This window comes from Macaca thibetana, chromosome 3, assembly GCF_024542745.1.
Source record: "Macaca thibetana thibetana isolate TM-01 chromosome 3, ASM2454274v1, whole genome shotgun sequence".
NCBI classification, from domain to species: domain Eukaryota; kingdom Metazoa; phylum Chordata; class Mammalia; order Primates; family Cercopithecidae; genus Macaca; species Macaca thibetana.
This window is the reverse complement of record NC_065580.1, coordinates 130,419,597-130,444,974: the sequence shown is the minus strand read 5'-3', so window position 1 is coordinate 130,444,974 and position 25,378 is coordinate 130,419,597. Positions and strand designations below refer to the sequence as shown.

Here is a 25,378-nt window from a genome sequence, read left to right as displayed (position 1 = left end):
GGGCACTGAAAAGTTATCCTCCAATGTCAGAAAGACACTAGGAGATCCAGTCAAGATTCAAATCTAGATCTTTTCCAGACAGAGCCAAAGCTTTTTGCCACCTCTCTGCACTTTCTCTCTCTCTCTCTTTAGCCCATGCAGACAGGCATGTTTCAGAAAAGTATTCCACAAATTCAAAGACAGGAGAGAAAATTAGATTTTAAACTTCATATGTTTAGTGCAAACAAGATAGGCTGGGGGCGGGGAACTTCCATTGAAAGACTCAGGCAGTATTTACTTCTATTGAAAGAAACTTCTATTGAAAGAATCAGGCGGTATTCAATCTTCATTTCATTGTAGCTGTTTTCTGGAACCATTTTGAGCTAACACATACAAGAAAACTGCACGTTTATTAAACTTCACTCATCTCTTCAAACATATACTATGCACCTAATATGCAAAGAGACATCCAGTTTATGGAGGTTCTCTAAAAGATGCGGTGAATGCCTCAGCAAAAACTAAAGAAAACAAAACACAAAGCAAACAAAATAACAGAAACACAGAAGCAGCAGAGAAAAGAGAATAAAGTTCCTACAGTTTCAAGAAAAAGGTGTTCGAAAGTAAACGTACACAGGGATGAAATTTGGAAGCAGGAGGTGAGTCTGAGAAGTTAATCATGTCATAGTTAAATGCTGAGCACAGCTCTGTCTTCTTATGATAAACCTGCCAGCAGCTAAAAAGCTTTAGATTTACAGTACTCACCAAAAAAGAGCTATGAGATTCTAAAGTAAATTTTAAAATAATATAAAATAGATGATTATGATACAAAACAATTAACGTGGACTAAATATGAAGCGAGGAGTTCGTGAGTCTACAAATGACTACAGATTTGACTCTGAACTCTGGCACACTCATGAAGTGGGAGACACTGTTACAGGATTCAAATGTCCACAAGGTAAGAACAAACCAGTTCTCTGAGGTTCCTCAGAGGGAAGAAGCTGTTCAGTGTTGCACAACATCCTCCTCAACAACTTCCTTGCCTTACAACGCGATGCCATACAGAGATCTGCTTTTACCAAGGTGTCGTCAGCATCACCACGTGGAGCGATGTATAAGAAATGATTCCATGGAGTCTTCTATGGCAGCAGTAACATCAGCTATGATGAACCTCTCTGACTGCAAAGCTGAATGTACAGATGGTACTGTGCCCTGGAACAAAGTTCTAAACTCACATGTCTACAGGGACCAACGAAATAATGTGAGTCGAGCAAGTCACTTTTAAGAGGGAAAAAAATTCTTTGTGTATCAAAATGCAGATTGCATATGAAACACACATGAATATTCTCTCCTTACTCAAAAGTGCTTTGTGCACCGAAATGCAGACTGCATATGAAATACACAAGAATAGTCTCTCCAGCCAGGTGCAGTGGCTCACGCCTCTAATCCCAGCACTTTGGGAGGCCAAGGTGGGCAGATCACCTGAAGTCGGGTGTTTGAGACCAGCCTGACCAACATGGAGAAACCCCGTTTCTACTAAAAATACAAAATCAGCTGGGCTTGGTAGCAAATGCCTGTAATCCCAGTTACTCGGAAGGCTGAGGCAGGAGAACCACTTGAACCCGGGAAGTGGAGGATGTGGTAAGCCGAGATCGCACCATTGTACTTCAGCCTGGGCAACAAGGGCGAAACTCCGTCTCCAAAAAATAAAAATAAAAAAAAAAGAATATTCTCTCCTCACTCAAACGTTCTTTGTGCATCAAAATGCAGATTGCCTATGAAACACACAAGAATACTCTCTCCTTAAAGTGATATGCTTTCTTCCATTTTTCTGGGACTATGTGGCCTCTCAGTCTTCCTTTCACTATTTCACTTTTTTAGAAATCGTGACAGGAATTTCTCTGCTATAAGAAAATCAACCGTGCAATTCCTCTGACAAGTGGCAGATGACACTCAGCCTCAGGGCTGAAGAAACAGCAAGACGGGAGGAGTATGGGAAACAAAACCACAGGGCTTCCTGGAAAAGATAACTACTCCTTGGCTCTTGACAACTTTTGCCAGATCATCTTTTCAAAGTCAAAAGTCCAGATTTTATGTAAAACCTCTTGATTTTTCAATGTTGGCTCCAAAAAAAAAAAAAAGTGGTAAATAGGTGTAGGAAAAGCAAAACCTACTTCTTATCAACTGAGGGTTTGAGACCTCTGGGCTTAAGAAGAAAACTGATTGTATATCATCTGGGCTATTCACATAATTATAATCATCAACTGAGTTCCTGAAGAATACTGAGCCCCAGTAAGTTCAAGGTTATACTCCTTGACAAGTGTGGTCTGTTGTGCTGTATGTAGACTGCAAATATGGCCATCGACTCCTCCTGTCCCAGTACCCAAGTGCCCCTGCCCTGTAGATCTGAGTGCCTTCTCATTGACTTGAAGCTCTGCCGCGTGACTTGCTTTGGTCCGTGGGAAGTGAGCAAATGTGATACAAGCAAAGGCTTGAAAGATGCTCGTGCATTGGAGCTTGCCCCACTCACTGCTCTTTGAAACCCGGCCACGCTGTGATAAAGTGTGGCACAGCTGCTGGGGGATGAGAAGCCACGTGAATAGCAGCCCCTGGGTCCCAGGCCAGCCCATCGTCAATCAGCCAGCCCTGGCAGATCCACCCAGTGAACAACACTGAGACCAGCAAAAGACTTCCAGGTTGATCTGCAGAGTTATGAGCTAAATAAATGATTGTTTGTTAGTTTGAGGTGAGTGATTGCAGCAAAAGAGAACTGACACATGTTAAAATATATCAGTACTTTCCTATCAAGAAATGGCTTTTTTCTTGTCTAATCACCACCAGGCCTATTAACACGAAGTGTGTTACACATTCTTGTCACTTTTATTAACCTCTGACAAACAAAAGCATAAAGCTACTCAGAGAGCAAAAACTTTCTCATTTGCCTAAGGTGTTTGCTTCTATACAGCAACCACAACCAATATCTGGCTCTCCCAAAACTCCTGGAGGACCACTCATTGTGAAAACTACTCTCAGGGACAGAACTGTCAGTAAAGAGTCTGATATAATTAGGCTCTGTCTGTCCCCACTCAAATCTCATGTTGAATTCGTAACCCTCAATATTGGAGGAGGGGCCTGGTGGGAGGTGGTTGGGTGATGGGGACTTCCCCCTTGCTGTTCTTGTGATAATGAGTGAGTTCTCACAAGATCTGGTTGTTTAAAAGTGTGTAACACTTCTCTTTCCCCTTCATTCTCTTCCTCCTGCTGTGTGAAGATGTGCCTGCTTTCCCCTTTGCCTTCCGCCATGTTTGTAAGTTTCCTGAGGCCTCCCTTGCCATGCTTCCGGTACAACTCGCAGAACTGTGAGTCAATTAAACAAACCTCTTTTCTTCACAAATTACCCAGTCTCAGTTAGTTCCTTATAGCAATGCGAGAACAGACTAATACACAGTCATATGCTTTGGAGCTGGAAGGAAGACTGAAACCCTTTTAGGGAAAGGTTTAGTACCCCGAAAAAGCCCACTAGTCTGAATATAATACAGACAATTGACAAAGTCTAGATTCCCCTCAAAAGATACCAGAGTACAGGTGGTATTGCAGTTACTTAGAAAAAAAAAATTCTAATTAAAAAAATAAAAAATAAATAGGCCACCAAACCACCCAGAGAACAGTATTACTTCCTAGTGTGTGTGTAAGGTCAAAAGTCCCTCCCAGGTTTAAAATAAACCTACCGACTGTCAAGCTGCCCTTCTTGTTTCTCTCCTCTTTCTTTAATTCTTACAGTGTGCTCAAAGATGAAATGGCTGCAAGAGGCTCAGCAAATAGCTGAACTGTATGAGCTGACTTGCTGTATAGAATTAGCATTATCGACATTAAAGGAAACTTCCAAAATACATGGCCTCTGTGTTCTATTAGTTAATCTACAGCCTTATTTTTCTGCAAGAAACTAAGACACCAGAGACAACTGGTATTTTGATTCCTCCTATTCACAGAAATAAGTAAGATTATCTCCTCTTAGAAAACTTTTTCTTTCTGTTTTCTCTTGGGATATGGGGGTTGGCAGGGAGCATCCTTACTTTAATTCAGAGAGGCCTCAAGTCCTGAAAGTATTACTTTAAAAGTAAAGGCTATCTGAAGACTATCTTGTTTCACTACTCTACAGTCCAGAGTATTTGAAACTTGTGGTTTTATGACACATCATAGTATCTAGCATGGCAATTCTCATCATTCTGTTTTTGAAGTTTTTTCTAGATAATTCAAATCTTTCATTGGGAAATGTGGGGGTAGGAGGGTCGTCTTATACTTAGGACCTCCTAACATTTGGACATACATTATTCCCAAGCCAAGAGGACTGCTCTGTTTCAGAAAAAGGTAAGCTGAAAGATTATGTCCTCAAACCATGTATACCAGACTCGCATTATCAGAAATTATTCCCATATCCTAGCAGTAATCTGTAGACCTCAGACTTGCTTTTGTTCTTCTCTTTCGAGATGGGTATTTCAATGGATAACAAAGATATGCCCACTTTTTGAGATCTGAATCTAGAATGGCTACTTTCTGCATATTCCCTATTATGTCAGGGAAGGACATACCCTAAAAGATGCAACACAGTTTGCATGCCTGCTCCCTGAAGCACAGCACCCTTCGTAATAGGAGCTTCAAGGATGCTTTAAAAATCCAAAAGTGTAGGCCAGGCGCGGTGGCTCAAGCCTGTAATCCCAGCACTTTGGGAGGCCGAGGCGGGCAGATCACGAGGTCAGGAGATCGAGACCATCCTGGCTAACCCAGTGAAACCCCGTCTCTACTAAAAAATACAAAAAACTAGCCAAGCGAGGTGGTGGGCGCCTGTAGTCCCAGCTACTCGGGAGGCTGAGCCAGGAGAATGGCGTAAACCCGGGAGGCGGAGCTTGCAGTGAGCTGAGATCCGGCCACTGCACTCCAGCCTGGGCGACAGAGCGAGACTCTGTCTCAAAAAAAAAAAAAAAAAAGAAAAAATCCAAAAGCGTGACTGTGCGCAGTGGCTCACACCTGTAATTCCAGCACTTTGGGAGGCTGAGGCAGGCAGATCACGAGGTCAGGAGATCGAGACCATCCTGGCTAACACAGTGAAACCCCCGTCTCTACTAAAAATACAAAAAATTAGCTGGGCATGGTAGCGGGTGCCTGTAGTCCCAGCTACTTGGGAGGCTGAGGCAAGAGAATCACTTGAACCCTGGAGGCAGAGCTTGCAGTGAGCCGAGATCGTGCCACTGCACTCTAACCTGGGCAACACAATGAGACTCCATTTCAAAAAAAAAAAAAAAATCCAAAAGCGCAACCTCTATTTCCTAAGCATTCGTTCTTTCTTTCTTGATGATTCCTGATAGAGTAAACCCATCCACTTTTTAAACTCTCATTTTCAGGATCGGAGAAGTCTGCTACTCTTCCTATTACCCCAATCCTGCCACCTCACTTCTTCCTTTTTGTCTCCCTCCTCATTTGCCAGTCAGGTTTAGTAAATGACGAAATATTTCTTTGGAATCATATGCCGTCCTATCTCTTTTGTTTGTTGAAGATGGCAATCGAGGCTAGTATGAACATCTTGTGGCATTCCATGATCCCTCTGCAGGCCTGAGAAGACTCACCAGCAAGAGAGGGAAAGAGAGACTCAACAACATCTACCAAATGTGCCCAACATTTTGCTGGATGTTTTCGGGTAAATATCTTATATCATACTCTATAATTTTCCTCAATCCATGATGGCATTCACAGACAATTCCATTCATGATCAAACAATGAATTTTCTCTGGTTATCATTTTGCAAAAAAGTACTACATCCTACCACTAACAGATTCCATTCTTTTTGAGGGATGTATGCCTTTAATTTAAGACAGACTCCCTTTTTTTATGCATATACCCCAAACATCACTCTATCCCAATGTCCCCCGCATGAGCCATGTGAAAATTCAGGGATTTAAAACCCAACTAAAGTTTAAAAACAGAAACAGCAACCCTATGTAAAATAGACACATTGACTTCTTAAAAACTTTTTAACTTCACCTTTTTATACAGCTTCAAAAAGTAATAGCTTAGCTATCTTTATGATAATACACTGATTTTCATATTATTGCCTGGTAGCTAATAATTTTAATCAACTCTTCGATTTCCTATGACATTACATTTCAGGCTAGGTTTGGTGGTTCACACCTGTAATCCCAGCATTTTGGGAGGCCGAGGTGGGTGTATCACTTGAGGTCAGGAGTTTGAGACCAGCCTGACCAACATGGTGAAACCCCGTCTCTTAGGTGAGGTAGCATGCGCCGGTAGTCCCAGCTACTGAGATGACTGAGGCAGGAGAATCGCTTGAACCTGGGAGGCGGAGGTTGCAGTGAGCCAAGATTGTGCCTCTGCACTCCAGCCTGGGCGACAAAGCTAGACTTTGTCTCAAAAATAAATAAATAAATATTTCAAGCTGACTGTGTGTGTGTGAGTGTATGTGATCAATCTTTCTAGAAATAACCATGGTCTCCATTTTTTGCAAATATTTTCACCTTTTTGTCACATCTTTGACAGAGCAGGAGCACCGTCATGTCAGACAAACCCTCCCACTTTAAGTTCCAGCTCCCTTTCTAGCTTCAGGCATTTCAAGGAAATCACTTCCAACTAGAAGCAGCCAGAAACAGCAGACAGTAAAAACAGATAAGATCCCTGGGGCACAGAGGGAGGTGGGGGGAAAGTCTCTTGGGTAACTGCCAAACTTCACCCTCATACACTGGGCCCCAGTAAAAGAGTGGGCCTTAATAAGCACGTTCCTTTCCCTTCAGGTGCAGTAAGGTAGGGAAGCTAAAAGCTGACTCGAGGGTATGCCTGCAGCTGCAGAAAGAGGTATGGGAACAGACACACACCTCTCCCTCCCAGATAAGCACAACAAAGAGGCACAGAAGCAGTCCAGGCCTCTGATAAACTCTCGCACCCTGAATCCTTCAAAACTCTTAGTCTGTAACAGTGTGGCTTCTGACCTAGCTCAGTGAGAAGTCCCTCCCAGGTTCAAAATAAACCTGTTAACTGTTAAGCCGCCCTTCGTGTTTCTCTCTTCTTTCTTTAATTCTTACAACCTTACTTTATTGGCCAGTGTTTAGGAAACAAACTTGAATTCAAAAAGATGGTTTTTTTTTTCCTGTTTCCCCAATATTTCACTACCCATGTACTGAGCACCTACAGTGCACCAGGCAAAAAATGGCACCAAGATACATAAGCAGAGGTCTTGACCTCAAGGAACTTGCAGTCTAATGGGGGAAAACACCAATAAATAACAGACGAGTAAAACTGAATAATACTTTTGGTGCTACAGCATGTGCCTAGTCCCAGTATGACACAAAAACAGGTCATTTCCCCAGAGGCCCCAGGAGATGCCTTTGACCATCTGAAACTAGGCCTCATAATTCCTAAGCCTCATAAAATTTAGAAAGCTTGGCCATCATGAAACTTAAACCCCAGATGGCCACGGATAGCCCCCCGATGTTCCCAGAACCCAAACAGAAAGACAATTCCGGGAAATAGCCTCATGGGGTCCCACCCTGATAACCTCATGGGGCCCCACCCTGATAGCCTCATGAGGTCCCACCCTGATAACCTCATGGGGTCCCACCCTGACTCAATGTCCCCGATGTTCCCAGAATCAGCAATTCCAGGAAAGAACCTCCTAAGGTCCCACCCCAACCAATCAGAACAAGATACCTTGCTCAGACCCAATTACCACGCGCCTAAAGCTTTGTTTGAATTTCGCGCCCTAAGCTGTGTTTGAACTTGTGTTTGCCTATATAAACAACCTGTAACAAGCACTCGGGGTCCCAGGGCCAACTTAGAGCTTGGGACCCTAGCGCGCTAGTAATAAATAACTCTCTGCTGTGAATCTCGTGTCGGTGATCCTTCGCGGCGACCCCTGCCCAGGAGGGAATCGACAATTCGGTTCCAACACATCCCTATCAGGAGAGCCCTCCCTTTAAGTTGTCCAACCCAACCTCATCATCCTACCACCTGAACCTGACCCTTCCTTACAAGAGCCCTCTGCTGTTATGGGGCCTCATAATCCTAGCAATCAACACGGCTGGAACCCTCAGTGTAATTACCTAGTCCTCTTCTCCGCTAGCCTCTCAGAGCCAAACAAGCAGTTTGCCAATCGTACCTAGCAATCGTTCAACAGCATCTTTTTTTTTTTGAGTCGGAGTTTCGCTCTTGTTGCCCAGGCTGGAGTGCAATGGTGCAATCTCGGCTCACTGAAACCTCCGCCTCCTAGGTTCAAGCGATTCTCCTGCCTCAGCCTCCCGAGTAGCTGGGATTACAGGTATGCACCATCATGCCCAGCTAATTTTGTATTTTTAGTAGAGATGGGGTTTCTCCATGTTGGTCAGGCTGGTCTTGAACCTCAACCTCAGGTGATCCACCCGCCTCAGTCTCCCAAAGTGCTGGAATTACAGGCATGAGCCACCACACCCGGCTTAACAGCATCTTTTTTAAGACTCCCTCATTCCCACTGACTTGCTTCCACCCTTATAACTTCGACCTAAGCAAACATCATAATCTCCTATCTAGGTTCCTGCTGCTTCTTGTCTCCCCCATTGTATACCACGCCAGTAGACTGCTCTGCAAGAAGCAAGATCGTTCGAAAGGACCACATTTGAAGTCCTAGACCATCTAATCCCAACTTTCCCAACTTGACTTCCACCTGCCCCTCTCGCACACTCTGTGGTCTAAATAAACTACACTTACATAATGGTTATCACAAATACCACAACTCCATGTCTTTCTCAGGAAGTTCCTTTTTAACAACAATATAGTTTCCTACCTTCTCAAGTACTATTCCCAGACATAAAGATAAAAATTAGGCCAGGCGCAGTGGCTCACACCTCTAATCCCAGCACTCTGGGAGGCTGAGGCAGGAGGATCACTTGAGGTCAGGAGTTCGAGAACAGTTTGGCCAACATGATGAAAGCCCATCACTATTAAAAAAATAAATAAATAAAAAATAAAAAATTAGCTGGGCATGGTGCCAGGCGCCTGTAGACCCAGCTACTCAGGAGGCTGAGACAGGAGAATCACCTGAACCTGGGAGGCGGAGGTGGCAGTGAGCCATGATCGCGCCACTGCACTCCAGCCTGGGAGACAGAGTGAGACTCCGACTCAAAAAAAAAAAACAATTAAATGACAGCTTCTCTGGAAAGTTTTACCCTGCCTCTCCCATTTGGAAAAAAAAAAAATTCATTCTCTTTTGAATTCCCCTAGCGACGTATCTGTGCCTCTAGTCTTTTTACTAATGTTTGTCCCTAGTAGAACAGATTTTGAAAAGCAGGACCATCTTTACCTCCCAAAGCCCGACATTTGTATGTTGTAAGTAATCAATAAATCCTATTTGATTGCATTAATGCCTATTAGTTTTACTTTGCAGTGAAACATAGATTCACGCAGCATCTCTCCGATAGGCTGGAGAACTCACCTGATTTCCGCAGGAAATTGTGCATTTGTGACCAGGAAGCTGGAGATTTTACACTGGTGGAGCAGCTTCAAAAACCTGTTGATCTCTGGGTACATTATTGGTTCTCCCACGAGGGACAATGCACAGTGCTTTACCGTCATTCCTTCTTCAAAGCGCTCTGCTTTGACGCCCGGTACTCCTGCAGAATACAGTGAGAAGGACTCAGCTACATAGCGCACAGATACAGGATGTGACTTACATTTTTCTTAATGATGCTTTGATTTTATAGAGCAAATTCATTTTTGATACCAAAGAATACAAAACAAAGGCCAAAGGACAGGGTGGGACTAGAATTACTAAATCAGAAAAATCAGTCAGTAACCTCATTCTTAGTTTTGGTACCAGTTAAACTACATCAATACAAGCAGGCAAAACTAGCTTTGTTAGCTAATTATTTGGGATGCAGAATAAGTCCCTTTGCATAATTTGCTTAGCTTTGTATTCTCTCATGTTGATCTAAGAAAATGAACTCAGTATATCTGCATAAGAATAAGCCTCTTCTAGACCAATAATTCCTCAAGCTGGGAAAGTAAATGTAGTTGATCCAAAACTGTATAGGAGAGAAAAAGAAGAGACCTAATCATTCTTATCTTTGGCTTCATACTGGAATACTTCAGATTTCATACTGGAATCACCTGATGAGCTTCAAAAAATACTGCCACAGGCCAGGTGCGGTAGCTCACACTTGTAATCCCAGCATTTTGGGAGGCCAAGGCAGGAGAATTGCTTGAGCCCAGGAGTTCAAAACTAGCCTGGGCAATATAGTGAGACCTTGTCTCTACTAAAAATTAAAAAAAAAAAAAAGTAGCTGGGCGTGGTGGCACACACCTTTGGTCCCAACTACTTGTGAGGCTGAGGTGGGAGGATCCCTTGAATCTGGGAGATTGAGGCTGCAGTGAACCACAATCGTGCCACTACACTCCAGCCTGGATGACAGAGCAAGGCCCTGTCTCAAAAAACAAAAATAGGCCGGGTGCAGTGGCTCACACCTGTAATGCCAGCACTTTGGGAGGCCAAGGTGGGTGGATCACTTGAAGTCAGGAGTTCGAGACCACCCTGGCAACATGGTGAAACCCTGTCTACTAAAAATGCAAAAATTAGCTGGGCGTGGTGGCGGGCACCTGTAATCCCAGCCGAGAGAGGCTGAGACAGGAGAATCTCTTAAACCCAGGAGGCAGAGGCTGCAGTGAGAGGAGATGGTGTCACTGCACTCCAGCCTGGGCAACAGAGTGAGACTCCGTCTCAAAAAAAAAAAATACTGCCACCTAGGTCCACCTCCAAAGAGTCTGTTTCATCAGAGTGGGTGCAAGCCTGGGCAATGAGTTTTGTTAAAGCTTCTCAGATGATTGTTACGTATAGCCAAGGCTAAAAGCCACTGCATGAAACCAGAGGGCCCCAAACCTGTCTGCACGTTAGAAATCACCTTGGAATCTTAAAATTCCCACAATCCAGGCTACAGGTCAGATCAACTGAACGCCAATCTCTGGCAGAGGGGTGTAGGCAATTCATAGTTTCCGAAGCGCCCCAGGTTATTCCAATGTGCAGACAAGTTAGGTAGCCACTGGCATACACTACTCATTCTAGTTGGACACTGGAATTACCCAAAAAACGTTTAAGAATCCCAATGTCCAGGCCGTATCCCAAACACATTAAATCACAGTCTTTGGGGAGGGGCCTCGGGCATCAGGATTTCTAAAGGGCTCTCCGTGTGATTCCAGCATGCAGCTTGGTTTGACAGGCACTACTCTTGACTCAATGTAGAAGGCATTAAGAGATACGCTGTCCTAAAAGTCCTTCAGTCTAACAGAGAACGTGAAAGACTTGTGTAAATAGGCAAAAATACATATCCTAAGAACACATGGACACATAGAGGGGAATGACACACACTGGGGCCTATCAGAGGATGGAGGGTGGGAGGAGGGAGAGGATCAGGAAAAATAACTAATGGGTACTAGGCTTAATACCTGGGTGATGAAATAATCTGTACAGCAAACCCCCATGACACAAGTTTACCTACAGAACAAACCTGCACTTGTACCCCTGAACTTAAGAGTTGAAAAAAACAAAGAAAAAATATATATCTCCTTGACTCCTGATAGTTCTAAATCAATTATTTCTAGGTTCCTTTTGAAGAATATATTCTCTCTGCAGGATAAGGATTCCTCATGGAGCCTGGGCCTGGGGGAGAAGCATGTTCATGTGTCTTCTCTGACTCTCATTGACCATCTTTGAAATATAACTTTCTTAGCAGCAAACAGTAAGTACCTTGAAGAATTTTTGTTGGGATTAAATGAGATAATGCACGTAAAGGCCTTAGCGGAGTGTCTGGCACACAAGAAACGTTCATTAAGGATTTGCTATTACCACCTTTATCCTGGTTTATGAAACTGATTCGATCCCAGTCACTGTCACCTTAACAACAATAACAAAGAACGTGGGCGAAATAAAGTTAAATTTCACTGCTCAGTTGTGCCATAGTTTTCTGAAAGTGATTTTATTTTACCATTCCGCCAGGCCCTGATTGACTTCACTAGGGATAGCACCACCTGTGAGGGGCCGGCAAAGAGATTCAGAGCCAGTGAACAAGACATAGGGGCTGTTGTTGTTATTGTTGTTGAGACAGAGTCTCACACTGTTGCCCAGGCAAGAGTGCGATGGCGCAATCTCAGCTCACTGCAACCTCTGCCTCCCGGGTTCAAGCGATTTTCCTGCCTCAGCATCCCCAGTAGCTGGGATTACAGGTGCACACCATCAAGCCCGGCTAATTTTCTTTTTTTTTTTTCGTAGAGACGAGGTTTCACTATGTTGGCCAGACTGGTCTCAAACTCTTGACCTCGTGATCCGCCCACCTCAGCCTCCCAAAGTGCTGGGATTACAGGCGTGAGCCACCACACCCGGCCAAGACGTAGGGTTTATTGAAAGGACTCACAAACAGGGCAGTCCAGTGGCAGTGGGCTGGGCAGGAGAACCACAATTGCTTGTAAAAAAGCATGCAGTTTGGCTGGGCACAGCAGCTCATGCCTGTAATCCTAGCACTTTGGGAGGCCGAGGCCAGTGGATCACTTGAGGTCAGGAGTTCAAGACCAGCTTGGCCAACATGGCAAAACCCCATCTCTACTAAAAACATAAAAATTAGCCAGGCATGATGATGCACACCTGTAGTCCCAGCTACTCAGGACACTGAGGCAGAAGAATCGCTTGAACCCGGGAGGTAGAGGTTGCAGTGAGCCGAGATTGCACCACTGCACTCTAGCCTGGGCGACAGAGCAAGACCCTGTCTGAAAAAAAAAAAAAATCATGTAGTTTATACAGCATTTCACTTAGTACCCCCTGGCCCCACTAGCAATCCCCACCAGGCACCACTTTATGTAACCCAAAACAAAGGGCTTTGATCCCCTGCATGACCTGCATTCCACAGGAAGGGCTAGGGGTTCAGATGTTCCTCATAGATAGAAAATGAGGTTCTCTCATTCTGTTGCCCAAATAAAACCTTCACAGAAAAAAACAAAGAGAATGAATCCCCAGGTTGGCCACTCCTGGATCTCCTAGTTCAGAGCTCAGAACACATACTCTTCTTAGAACATACAGTCATTCTCCAGGTATGTTTAAGTTAAGGTATTGGTGTCAGGTGTGCTTGACACACACACACACACACACACATTCTTTCTTTCTCCCATACCTTAGAAATAAGAAAGTGTAAGTAATGTGAAAAACACACTCAACATCACTAATAATCATTTGCAGAGAAATGCAAAATTACAATTACAATGGGATATCATCTTATACTAATCAGAATGGCTATTACTAAAAAGTAAAACAACACATATTGGCGTGGACGCAGAGAAAAGAGAACGCTTACACACTGTTGGTGGGGATGTAAATTAGGTCAACCTCTTTGGAGAGATTTCTCAAAGAACTAAAAATAGAACTACCATTCAACCCGGCGATCCCATTACCAGGTATCTATCCAAAGGAAAAGGAATCATTATATTAAAAAAACACCTGTACCCACTCGTATGTTGATCGCAGCACTATTCACAATAGCTGAAAGTCATGAAACCAACCTAAGTGTCCATCAATGGTTGACTGGATAAAGAAAATATGGTACATATACACCCTGGAATACTATACAGCCACAAAAATGAACAAAATCATGTCCTTTACAGGAACATGGATGAAGCTGGAGGCCATCATCCTAGGTGAACTAAAAAAACAGAACATCAAATATCACACGTTGCCACTTTTAAGCGGGAGCTAACCAATGGGTACACATGGACCTAAAGATGGAAATAATAGACACTAGAGACTCCAAAAGAGGATGGGACGGGGTGAGAGTTGAAAAACTGCCCAACAGGTACAATGTTCACTATTTGAGTAATGGGTATGCAAGAAGCCCAATTCCCATGGTACACAATACACTGATGTAAAGAACATGCACATGTACCCCTAATACAAAATAATAAATAAAATAAAAGAGAAAGTGCAAGTAAATACCCAAGAGATCAAAGCAACAGACTACAGACCAAAATGAAAACAATCTAAGCATGACAGGTGATGCCTTCTTTTATGACTGTCTAACTGCAACTGTAAGAATGTATTTCATGTCAGTATTTTTGGATGGATGAATAATTTTTTAGGTTATTGAAATCTAAGATCTTAACTCAAGTAAAACAAGGTTTTTAAATAAAATTTGATCCTTAAGCTCATTCTATGTTGCCAAGACAACTCAGCATTAAGCATAACATTTGCTTTTGGAAAAAGCATATCATTAACTATAATCCCCCCTCCATGAGCAGATGAGTAGAAAGGCAGGTTGAACCTGAACTCCAAAACCAACCTAAAACTCAGAAAGTGAAAGGAGTATCGGTTAGGCCCTGGCCCCTGGGATTCAGATGCACTGGGTTCACACTCGAGCTCTACCGTGAAGCTAGTTTTATATCCTTGGTCAAACCTCTCTCACCCTCTCCAAGCCCATTCCCTAATCTTTAAAATGGAGATTTTACACATACACATACAGCTATTATAACAATTAAATGAAACAGGCGGGGTGCAGTGGCTCAAGCCTGTAATCCCAGCACTTTGGGAGGCCGAGGTGGGCGGATCACGAGGTCAGGAGATCGAGACCATCCTGGCTAACACGGTGAAACCCCGTCTCTACTAAAAAAATACAAAAAAAAAAAAAAAACTAGCCAGGCGAGGTGGCAGGCACCTGTGGTCCCAGCTACTCAGGAGGCTGAGGCAGGAGAATGGCGTAAACCCGGGAGGCGGAGTTGCAGTGAGCTGAGATTCGGCCACTGCACTCCAGCCTGGGCGACAGAGCGAGACTCCGTTTAAAAAAAAAAAAAAAAAAAAACAATTAAATGAAATAAGCTACATGAAATACTTAATGGGGTGCCAGGCCCAGCACATAATCATTCAAAACGTGCTGGCTACAAATGTTTTCATTTTGTGAACTGAAAAATAAATTCAATTATTATTATTTTTCTTTGGACAGAGTCTCCCTCTGTCGCCCAGGCTGGAGTGCAGTGATGTTATCAAGCTGACTGCAGCCTCAATCTCCTGGGTTCAGGTGATCCTCCCACCTCCGCCTCCTTAGTTGCTGGGACCACAGGCATGTGCCACCACACTCGGCTTCTTTTTTTTTAATTTTTGGTAAAGATGAAGTTTTCGGCCGGACGTGGTGGCTCACGCCTGTAATCCCAGCACTTTGGGAGGCTGAGGTGGGCGGATCATGAGGTCAGGGGTTCGAGACCAGCCTGACCAACGTGGTGAAACTCCCTCTCTACTAAAAATATAAAAAAATTAGCCGGGCGTGGTGGCAGGTGCCTGTAATTCCAGCTACTCAGGTGGCCAGGCCAGGAAAATCACTCGAACCCAGGAGGCGGAGGTTGTAGTGAGCCAAGATCTCACCATTGTACTCCAGCCGCCAGATTCTGTTTCCAAAAAAAAAAAAAAAAAAAAAGGTGATAAAAGAAAAGAAAGAGCAGGGCAATGAAGATGTGGGGTGCCAAGAAGAAAAAGAGGCAGGTGCCCTGTCAATCAGACTGGTCAGGATAAGTCTTGCTGAAAAGGGGAGTGTAGTTGGAGGAGGTGAGGGAGTGGGCCAAGAGTGCAAAGAGGGAAGAGAAGAGAACATTATAGTCAGAGGAAAGACGCCAAGGTGGGAGCCTGCCTGATTATGTCTAGGGAACCTGAGTCACATGGGTAGCCAATGCAGGATTTTGAGAAAAAGGTGGCATAAACTAATTTTTGTTTTAAGTAGATCGCATCAGGTTCTCCACTGAGAACAGAGGGGCAAGGAGCGAGGATAATCTGCCAACAGACTGTAATATAATACAAAAAGGAAATGGTGGCTTGGACCAAGGTGGTGACGGTAAAGGTGGCACGATAGTGGAGGTGGCAAAGTCAATCAGCTGACTCGACTTTGAAGGTATCGTCAAGAGGGATTTTCAAATGGACTGGATGTAGGATATGAGAGAGTGAGAGGGCTCAATGATTTCTACAAAATGTTCGGCCCGAGCAACATGGCTGCCATCCACTCAGACAAAGCAAGCCTTGAGGATAACAGAACAGGGAAGAGGGCCATGGACTGAGTCCTACGACACTCACAGTTCTGGGGAGAGGAAGAGGGATCGACAAAGGGCACTACCACAGAGCAGCCAGGGAGGACAGGAGGAAACCTAGAAGCAGAGACACCAATGCCATCCTTTCCAGAAAACTACAAATAAAAATATCATAATCATATTCCCCCATTTCGACAATCACAAAAACAAACAAAATACAAGACAAAAGAATTATTTGTCTTTTAAAGTAATGGATTCTTAGATGTTCAAGTTATCCTGACTCTCTCACAAGTAAGGGATGGAGAAGCATATGTAAAACACTGGTTCTCTCCTTCATAAGAGCATGTTTCTATTTCTTGCTCTCTGCCAGAGGCTGTTATACTGGTCCTCCCAAAAACAAGGCCTCAAGGACTCCATTTCATGTCTTCTTGCACTGTCTTCAAGGAAATATGACAGAAATTGAAACAGCCTCTAAATTCTTTTTTTATTTTTTTTTAATTATACTTTAAGTTCTAGGGTACATGTGTACAACGTGCAGGTTTGTTACATACGTATACATGTGCCATGTTGGTGTGCTGCACCCATTAACTCGTCATTTACATTAGGTATATCTTTTAATGCTATCCCTCCCCCCCGCCCACCCCACGACAGGCCCTGGTGTGTGATGTTTCCCACCCTGTGTCCAAGTGTTGTCGTTGTTCAATTCCCACCTATGACTGAGAACATGCAGTGTTTGGTTTTCTGTTCTTGCAATAGTTTGCTCAGAATGACGGTTTCCAGCTTCATCTATGTCCCTACAAAGGACATGAATTCATCCTTTTTTATGGCTGCATAGTATTCCATGGTGTATATGTGCCACATTTTCTTAATCCAGTCTATCATTGATGGACATGTGGGTTGATTCCAAGTCTTTGCTATTGTGAATAGTGCCGCAATAAACATACGTGTGCATGTGTCTTTATACCAGCATGATCTATAATCCTTTGGGTATATACCCAGTAATGGGATGGCTGGGTCAAATGGTATTTCTAGTACTAGATCCTTGAGGAATTGCCACACTGTCTTCCACAATGGTTGAACTAGTTTACACTCCCACCAACAGTGTAAAAGTGTTCCTATTTCTCCACATCCTCTCCAGCACCTGTTGTTTACTGACTTTTTAATGATCGTCATTCTAACTGGTGTGAGACGGTATCACATTGCGGTTTTGATTTGCATTTCTCTGATAACAGCCTCTAAATTTCTAATGGAAAGGGTTCCTGGAGAAGAAAGAAACAGTCCACATGAGACACAGGACATTTTAACAGCAAATCTATAGTGCTGTTTCCCATTATCTCACACTCATACACACACACACACGCACGCATGCACACGCATGCACATGCACATACACACGATCTGTTCTCTTCATGGTGCCCAAATCTTAACCCTTTCACAACTAAACTCTGCTTTGTTATTCTAGTTATTTGGTTTTTTTGGTTAAGCAAGTTTTCTGACATTTTTCTTTTTCTGAACAGCTTCCTGATCTTGGATAATCACAATTACAGTCAGCAGATTAACTAACAAACATACTTCATCTCATTGAAAGATGACAAAGCCAGAACTTAAGATTCTAAAAATTTTCATCCTAATGTCATAGCGATAAACCAAATAACACACAAACACAATGTAATGCTCGGTATCTTCCTATTTCTTAAGTTTGGGCCGATCAGAAATAAAACATTCTCTTCTTTCTTCTCATAACAATGCAGTTCCTGGCCAAAAATCTTCCCAATGACCCGTCCTGACTAAAAGTCATAAATAATACCTGTCTGATATAGATACTCCACTTGAGGTTTCTCATAAATAAGTTTCAGAAAACGATTAACAGGTGTTGTTCTCTTCCCCACCTCTACATTTTCTTTATGATGTGTATGTTAGCATACCTAGTTTGTGAAAACCATCTGTTGGAGATCTTTTATTTCTTGCAGTACTTCGCTTCTAGCTTAAAGTATAGATAAAAACACCTAGCAATAAATGATGTCTTTTTCACTTTTGCAGCTTTAGTACCGAGGACGTTCCTGACAAAGACGGCGTAATCACTTGATGTCTGCTGAACGGGTGGAAAACTGAGCTAAAGAAACCTCTGTCCGATTTTCTGGGAACTATTTCTCCCTGCCATGGTAGTACTTAGAAGGGGGCAGGCAGCATTTTGAATAGACACTGAGTGGCACTGAAATTCTGACCCACTTTTAATCAATGTAAAGTTAATTTTGTATGTATATAAAAGGAAAGCTAATAACGGTCAGGAAAAGAAAGATATTTTTATAACTCAGTGAAATAACTGAAAAGACAATGACTACCCTCAGAATTAAGAACACAAAAGAGAAGCATCGAAAACATCAGGAATGATCTTCCAAAGCTGCTCAGGACTGGCCACTTAGCTCCAGTTGGGGAACTCAGACAACAAGCAACAGTCCCCACAGCCAGTTCCACCTTACACACAATTGAACCAGACCCAGGACAGACAGCAGGTGTTCTTTGTCATAGGGTGGGAACTCACACTAGAAAGCAAAGGACTCTCCAAGCCAGAGTGAGGGAAATAATTAATGAGCTAAAAGTGGACCTCCAAAAAGAGGCCAAAGTAGAGATACCGGGAATATCATGAACTACGAAGGAAATGCCTTCAAGCCTTTGAAAATAGCCTATAATTGCCAATTTATACAAGAATTCTGTTCCTAAGCATTTCTGTTTAAGCCTGAAATTTGTATTCCCATAGATACAGTATTATTAAAATGAAAATTAAGGCCAGGTGCAGTGGTTCACACCTATAATCCCAGCACTTTGGGAGGCTGAGGCTGAAGGATTGCTTGAGCCCAGGAGTTCGAGACCAGACTGGGCAACATAGTGAGACCCCCATATCTACAAAAATGTTTTTAAAAATATTAGCTGAGTTTGGTAGTATGTGCCTGTAATCCCAGCTATCTGAGAGGCTGAGACGGGAGGATTGCTTGAGCCCAGGAGGTCGAGGCTGCAGTGAGCTATGATCATGCCATTGCATTCCAGCCTGGGCAACAGAACAAGACCCTATCCCTTCATGGTCTTTTTCAGTTGAAATTACTTGTTGCCAAGAGAACCGAAAATACAATCAATATTCTGAAGTACTAAATTTCTATAATGCTGTCAAAGTTATCATTTTAAAAGAAATCACATAACATTTTTTTCTTTGAAGTGTTACAGACTACCACCAGTTTTCCAGAAGGGCTCTGGATTCTTACAAATTATACACTTTACCCTTTACTAATTAGGGTTTTTTTTTTCTTTGCTATTATAATTTTACAGCAAGATTTACTATGACTATCATAGCATTAAGATGGATTTTCAAAAACAATGGCTTGTTTAACCTAACCTGGAACACAGAAAAAAGCATTAAACAAAACCAGGGCCCAAAAATCGCAAATTAAGTGATCTCTCATTCACTGTGAAAATGTAAAACAAATGAGAGCCAGGCACGGTGGCTCATGCCTATAATCCCAGCACTTTGGGAGGGCCAGCCAGAAGGATTACTTGAGCCCAGGAGTTCAAGACCAGCCTGGGCAATATTAGGTGGAACCCATCTCTATTAAAAATTTTAAAATTAGCTGAAGCGTGGTAGCATGCACCTGTAGTTCCAGCTACTTGAGGTGGGAGGACCACTTGAGCCCAAGAGGCAGAGGTTGCAGTGAGTCAAGATTGTGCCACTGCACTCCAGCTTGGGCGACAGAGTGAGACCCTGTCTCCAAGTAAATAAATAAAGTAAAATAAAATAAAAATAAAACAAATGAGGCTCTCTTATGCCTATGTGCTGACCTGTCTACACCCTTCGCACCTTCAAACATGCACCTGTTTTCTGCTAGCTTCAAGAAAAACTGCTTTGCTAACCTGAAGAGCATCAGTGCACAAATATCAACCCGTTCCACTCTGAAAACCCTTCCAGCAAATTTGTTGCTGATTAAATACACCAACGTTTTGCTGACATGGTAACATGTTAACAAGTCAATCCATTTAGATATGAAAAAAAAAAAAAATCCTTTGTAGGAATTACCAGGGTAAAATAGATACTATATAAATACCATTTTAAAGAGTGAAATTGGTGGCAGTTGTTGAATTTCTGGGGATCATTCCTTCTGTCTTATGCATTCTAATGCCTACTCAGGATTCACACATCCATAGACATGCTCTAGTCTTTCTCTCTGCTATCCTGCATCCTATCATCCCTCAAAAGAATCTAAATTTTTTTTTCAATTTTTTTTTTTTTTTTTTTTTTTTTTTTGAGACAGTCTCGCTCTGTTGCCCAGGCTGGAGTGCAGTGGCACGATCTTGGCTCACTGCAAGCTCCACCTCCTGGGTTCACACCATTCTCCTGCCTCAGCCTCCAGAGTAGCTGGGACTACAGGTGCCTGCCACCACGCCTGGCTAATTTTTTTGTATTTTTAGTAGAGACAGGGTTTCACCGTGTTAGCCAGGATGGTCTCAATCTCCTGATCTCGTGATCCGCCCGCCTCAGCCTCCCAAAGTCTTGGGATTACAGGCGTGAGCCACCGAGCCCAGCCGAGAATCTAAATTTTAAAACTCTTTTTGTTTTCCTTGCATCATAAGAACCCATAGACAAACCATTTGAGATGCCTGCTGATTAACGTAAGTCTAAGGTCACTACTGGACACCCCTTTCTGCACAGGACAAGTCCCTCAACAGCCCCGGCAGACAATGAAAAACACGTGCTCACAGAACTCACCTAACACATTTTATTAACATCAACAAAGTCTACCTTATGGTTTATTCATTACATATTTCCATTTAAAGTGCATTTGCAAAAACACTCCTGTCAGAAAAATTACTATCAAAACTCAGATCGTCATTCTGTATGACGGACATCTCAGCACACAGAAACGAAGGTGTCTACTCCTCAGGGCAGGGCTGATTCCTCCTCACACAAACTGCCCAAGACACAGTTCATTCAAGGAGACTCCAGGATGTCCAGGAAACACACATCCTCAGTCATCATCCCATTAGCTCCTTAAGCACTAACTCAAAAATCAACTTCATATAAAAATAAAAGTACTGGCATTTCCTGCTTCTGACATTACTATCTGTGATGGTTAATTTTATGTGTCAACCTGTCTGGGTCACAGCGTCCAGATATTTGTTCAGCCATTATTCCGGATGTTTCTGTGGAGGTGTTTGTTGGATGAGATTAACATTTAAATTGCTGGGCTTTCAGTAAAGTAGATTGCCCGTCATAATGTGGATGGACCTCATCCAATCACTTGAAGGCTTTAATATAAAAAGATTGACCTGTTCCAAGCAAGAAGGAATTCTGCCAGGAGAATGCCTTTGAACTTGAACTCCCACTCTTCTCTGAGTCTCCAACCTGCCAGTCAACCCATGAAATGTTGAACTCACCAAGCCTCCACAAATTCGTGAGCCAACTCCTAAAAATGAACAAATGAATCTCAATCTCAGTCTGTTTCTGTCTCTCCCTTCACACACGCACACACATACACATACACATACACATACACATACACACACACACACACCCATTGGTTCTGTTTTGCTGGAGAACCCTAACACACTCTCCAAAGCAAAATAAGACTTTGCCTTGAAATTTATTAAAAAGACATATAGCTTACTTGAAGATCGACAACCAATTATTAACTAAACCAACAATGAGTTAGGAAAAGCCAGTCAAATTCCAGATGTGGGGCTTACTAGTTCTTTACCAATAGTTTCATTTAATTTTCCAAAACACTGGTAACAGACACTGCTTTATCCAATATGAGAATGTAATTTGTACCCCTACATCCCGCCATCAAAAAATGCTTGAAACTAAAAATCAAGATGAGAAATTAAAATAATCATTAGCATCTTTGTAAATGTACAAAAAAAAGTCAGTCCACACACAAATATACACAAATATGCACAGGTCAACTTTCCCTAGAAAATTCATAAAGCATAAAAGTATAATTATTGATTTTTTTTTTTTTTTTTTTGAGATGGAGTCTGGCTTTGTCACCCAGGCTGCAGTCCAGTGATGTGTGAACTCAGCTCACTGCAACCTCTGCCTCCTGGGTTCGAGCGATTCTCCTGCCTCAGCCTCCCAAGTAGCTGGGATTAAAAGGCGCACACCACCATGCCTGGCTAATTTCTGTTCTCAAACTCCTGACCTCAGGTGATCCACCTACCTCAGCCTCTCAAAGTCCTGGGATTACAGGCATGAGGCACCGCACCTGGCCTATTGACTAATTATCTTTTACAAATTACTATTGATCTTGAACCATTATTTGCATGACTTTTCTCCATTTCTCATAAGAATGAGAAATAAGTATGAGCCCATTTTTCATACTGCTATAAAGAACTGCCCAAGATGGGGTAATTTATAAAGGAAAGAGGTTTAATTGACTCACAGTTCAGCATGGCTGGGGAGGCCTCAGGAAATTTACAATCACAGCAGAAGGCAAAGGGGAAGCAAGGCACCTTCTTCCCAAGGCAGCAAGAAAGAGAAGTGCAGAGCGAAGGGGGAAGAGCCCCTCATAAAACCATCAGATCTCGTGAGAACTCACTATCGCGAGAACACCATGGGGGAAATGGCCCTCATGTTTCAATTACCTCCACCTGGTCTCTCTCGACACAGAGGGATTATGGGGATTATGGACATTAGAATTCAAGATGAGATTTGGGTGAGGGGGACAAAGCCTAACCACATCAAGAGGTAAGGAGTATTATAATATTATGAATGACTGGCCAGAACAGACCAAATTTCCTTACATGAAAAAATCACCTGATCTTCAGAATGCTAATTACTGAGGTTTCTAAAGACTCCCATATGTGCTATTAATACCATAAGAGCGCCTATATTAAAATAGCCTTGGCTGGGACTATTTTTTAATGGTTGCATACGATAGGAAAGAATACAGGAGAGAAGGAATCACCAGTGGTAGGCAGAGACCAGAGCATACAGATTCAACAGGGAACCTAACAAATTCCAATTCATCACCTACAGCTGTAGATTTATGAAACCATCACATGTACAGTAGTGATTCTCAAAGTGTGGTCCCCAGTTCAACCCAGAAACCTGTTAGAAATGCACATTCTCGGGTGGCTCACACCTGTAATCCCAGCACTCTGGGAGGCCAAAGCAGGCGGATGGCTTGAGTCCAGGAGTTCAAGACCAGCCTGAGCAACATGGCTAGACCCCATTTTTACAAAAAATTAGCCAGGGGTGGTGGCCTGCGCCTGTAGCCCCAGCTATTCAGGAGGCGAGGCTGAGGTGGGAGGATCATCTGAGCCCAGGAAGTGAAGGTTGCAATGAACCAAGGTGGCACCACCACACTCCAGCCTGGGCGACAGAGTGAGATCCTGTCCAAAAAATAAAAGAAAGAAAGAAAAAAGGCATACTCTTGGGCTTACTGACCCAATCTCTGGGAAAGGAAACCAACAATCTGTGTTTTAACAAGCTCTCCAGATGATTCCGATGCATGATAAAGTTTGAGAACCAGTGATCTCCAGTGAAGTCCAATATTTGTTAATATGAGACAGAATTAAATTAGGAAATTCAAAAAACAGAGTGGCTGATTTTTACCACATCACTATGGATTATATGGAAGAAACTATTTATATTATCCCTCCTTTCTTTAATAAGGCATTCATTCAAAAATGTTTTCCCATCACTAACTAACATTATTGAAGATTTTCCACTAACCTAAAATTTCCAATCCATTCAAAAGGCTGCTCAGCTCAGCAAGACAGAACAATAGCAAAAGGTTTCTAGGAAGGTTGATGGTACATTCCCACGGAAAGCTTTCAAGCTGAATGTAGCATATTATAAGTTGCTAAACTTTATTTATGTATTTATTTACGTATTTTTGAGAGGAGTTTTGCTGTTGTAGCCCAGGTTGGAGTACAGTGGCTCAATCTCGGCTCACTGCAACCTCTGCCTCCCGGGTTCAAGCAATTCTCCTGCCTCGGCCTCCCAAGTAGTTGGGATTACAGGCACCCGCCATCATGCCCAGCTAATTTTTGTATTTTTAGTAGAGATAGGGTTTCACCATGTTAGCCAGGCTGGTCTCAAACTCTTGACCTCAGGTGATCCGCCCGCACACCTTGGCCTCCCAAAGTGCTGGGATTACAGGTGTGAGCCATCACACCCGGCCAAGTCGCTACACTTTAAATTTTTAGTTCTTCCATCATATGGGATGTAAAAGCTAAAAAGGCAAAATATATGTATTTCCACAAAGTTTTCACTTCCTTATAGGAAAATTTGCCAGTGGGGACAAAATCCTACCAAACAGGCAATTCTTCTGCCAACCTGGCTCAGACTATTAACAGGCATGCGCACTCCTCTGTAGAGGGAAAAGAAAATACCTTTAAACTGCTTAATCATGTTCTGATGGTTTTCGACGGCTTCCTTCAAGATCATTTCAGGCTGGTCCATCTTCCACCGCCATTCAGTGCCCACAGGGTTGGTGTGGTGCCTAGGAACAAGATGCAAAGTTCTAAAGGACCCTTCTGTAATAAGATCTGAGCTAGTCATTTACAATGAAGTCATCCCATTTTTTTAAATTACAAAATCAGGACTGGTTTCCTCCTAAGAGTTCAACCATGTACAGTAGTATTTTCCAACTTATTTTAAATCATGACACCTAACAGAGAGGGGTGAATAAAGAAATCATTCAACTCTTCCCAGAGATGTTGGGCACCTAATTGACTCAACTCCGGTTATAGATTGACAGAACGCTCTCTGCTGCTTTAACCATGTTAACTATAGACGTACGCATACAAGGCAAACTGTCACCACCATGCTACTGTCACCTACGTCAACACTTCATAAAGTGAGTGAGGACAGCTGGAACGCTTGCTTGGAAATCACACTGACAGGGCCTGAGAATGAGTTTCTCTTGATGCAGGCCTGGGGAAAGGACAAGAACCTCCACCTGGGATCCAAGCAGCTAGAACGCGATGCCATTTTGAGACCAAAACCACTGCTAGAGTGTATCCTGCCCTGGGAGCCAAAGCCCCTGTATCTCCATATTTTTGACGTCCCACCGTCATCACTCCACGGCCATACAAAAGATGACAATGCCACAACCCAAGCTATACCTAGCGGTACAACCATACCCAAGCACCTGAGCCCACGCAGAACCCTGTAATCCAAAAAAAAAAACAGGCAGCAAAGCCCAGAAAGGAGACCACCACCAAGACAGACACAATGGCAGAGCCCAAGCACCAGCTCCCCAGTGTCCACCACTGCCAACCATCTCACCCTCCCGACAGGTAGAACCACCGTGGGCCTCACAGGCCCCTCAGGGCCCAA

General features: G+C 43.1%; 1 protein-coding gene across 1 annotated transcript in view; it reads right to left on the bottom strand.

Moving 5' to 3' along the window:
* Positions 1 to 25,378, bottom strand: part of LOC126950294 (S-adenosyl-L-methionine-dependent tRNA 4-demethylwyosine synthase TYW1) — a 252,429-nt gene that overhangs the window by 130,463 nt on the left and 96,588 nt on the right. The window contains exons 11-12 of the mRNA XM_050783563.1: positions 24,430 to 24,539; positions 9,446 to 9,623 (exon numbers count right to left, since the gene is read on the bottom strand). Coding sequence (XP_050639520.1) covers positions 9,446 to 9,623; positions 24,430 to 24,539 — 288 coding nt within the window. The remainder of the gene's footprint in view (positions 1 to 9,445; positions 9,624 to 24,429; positions 24,540 to 25,378) is intronic.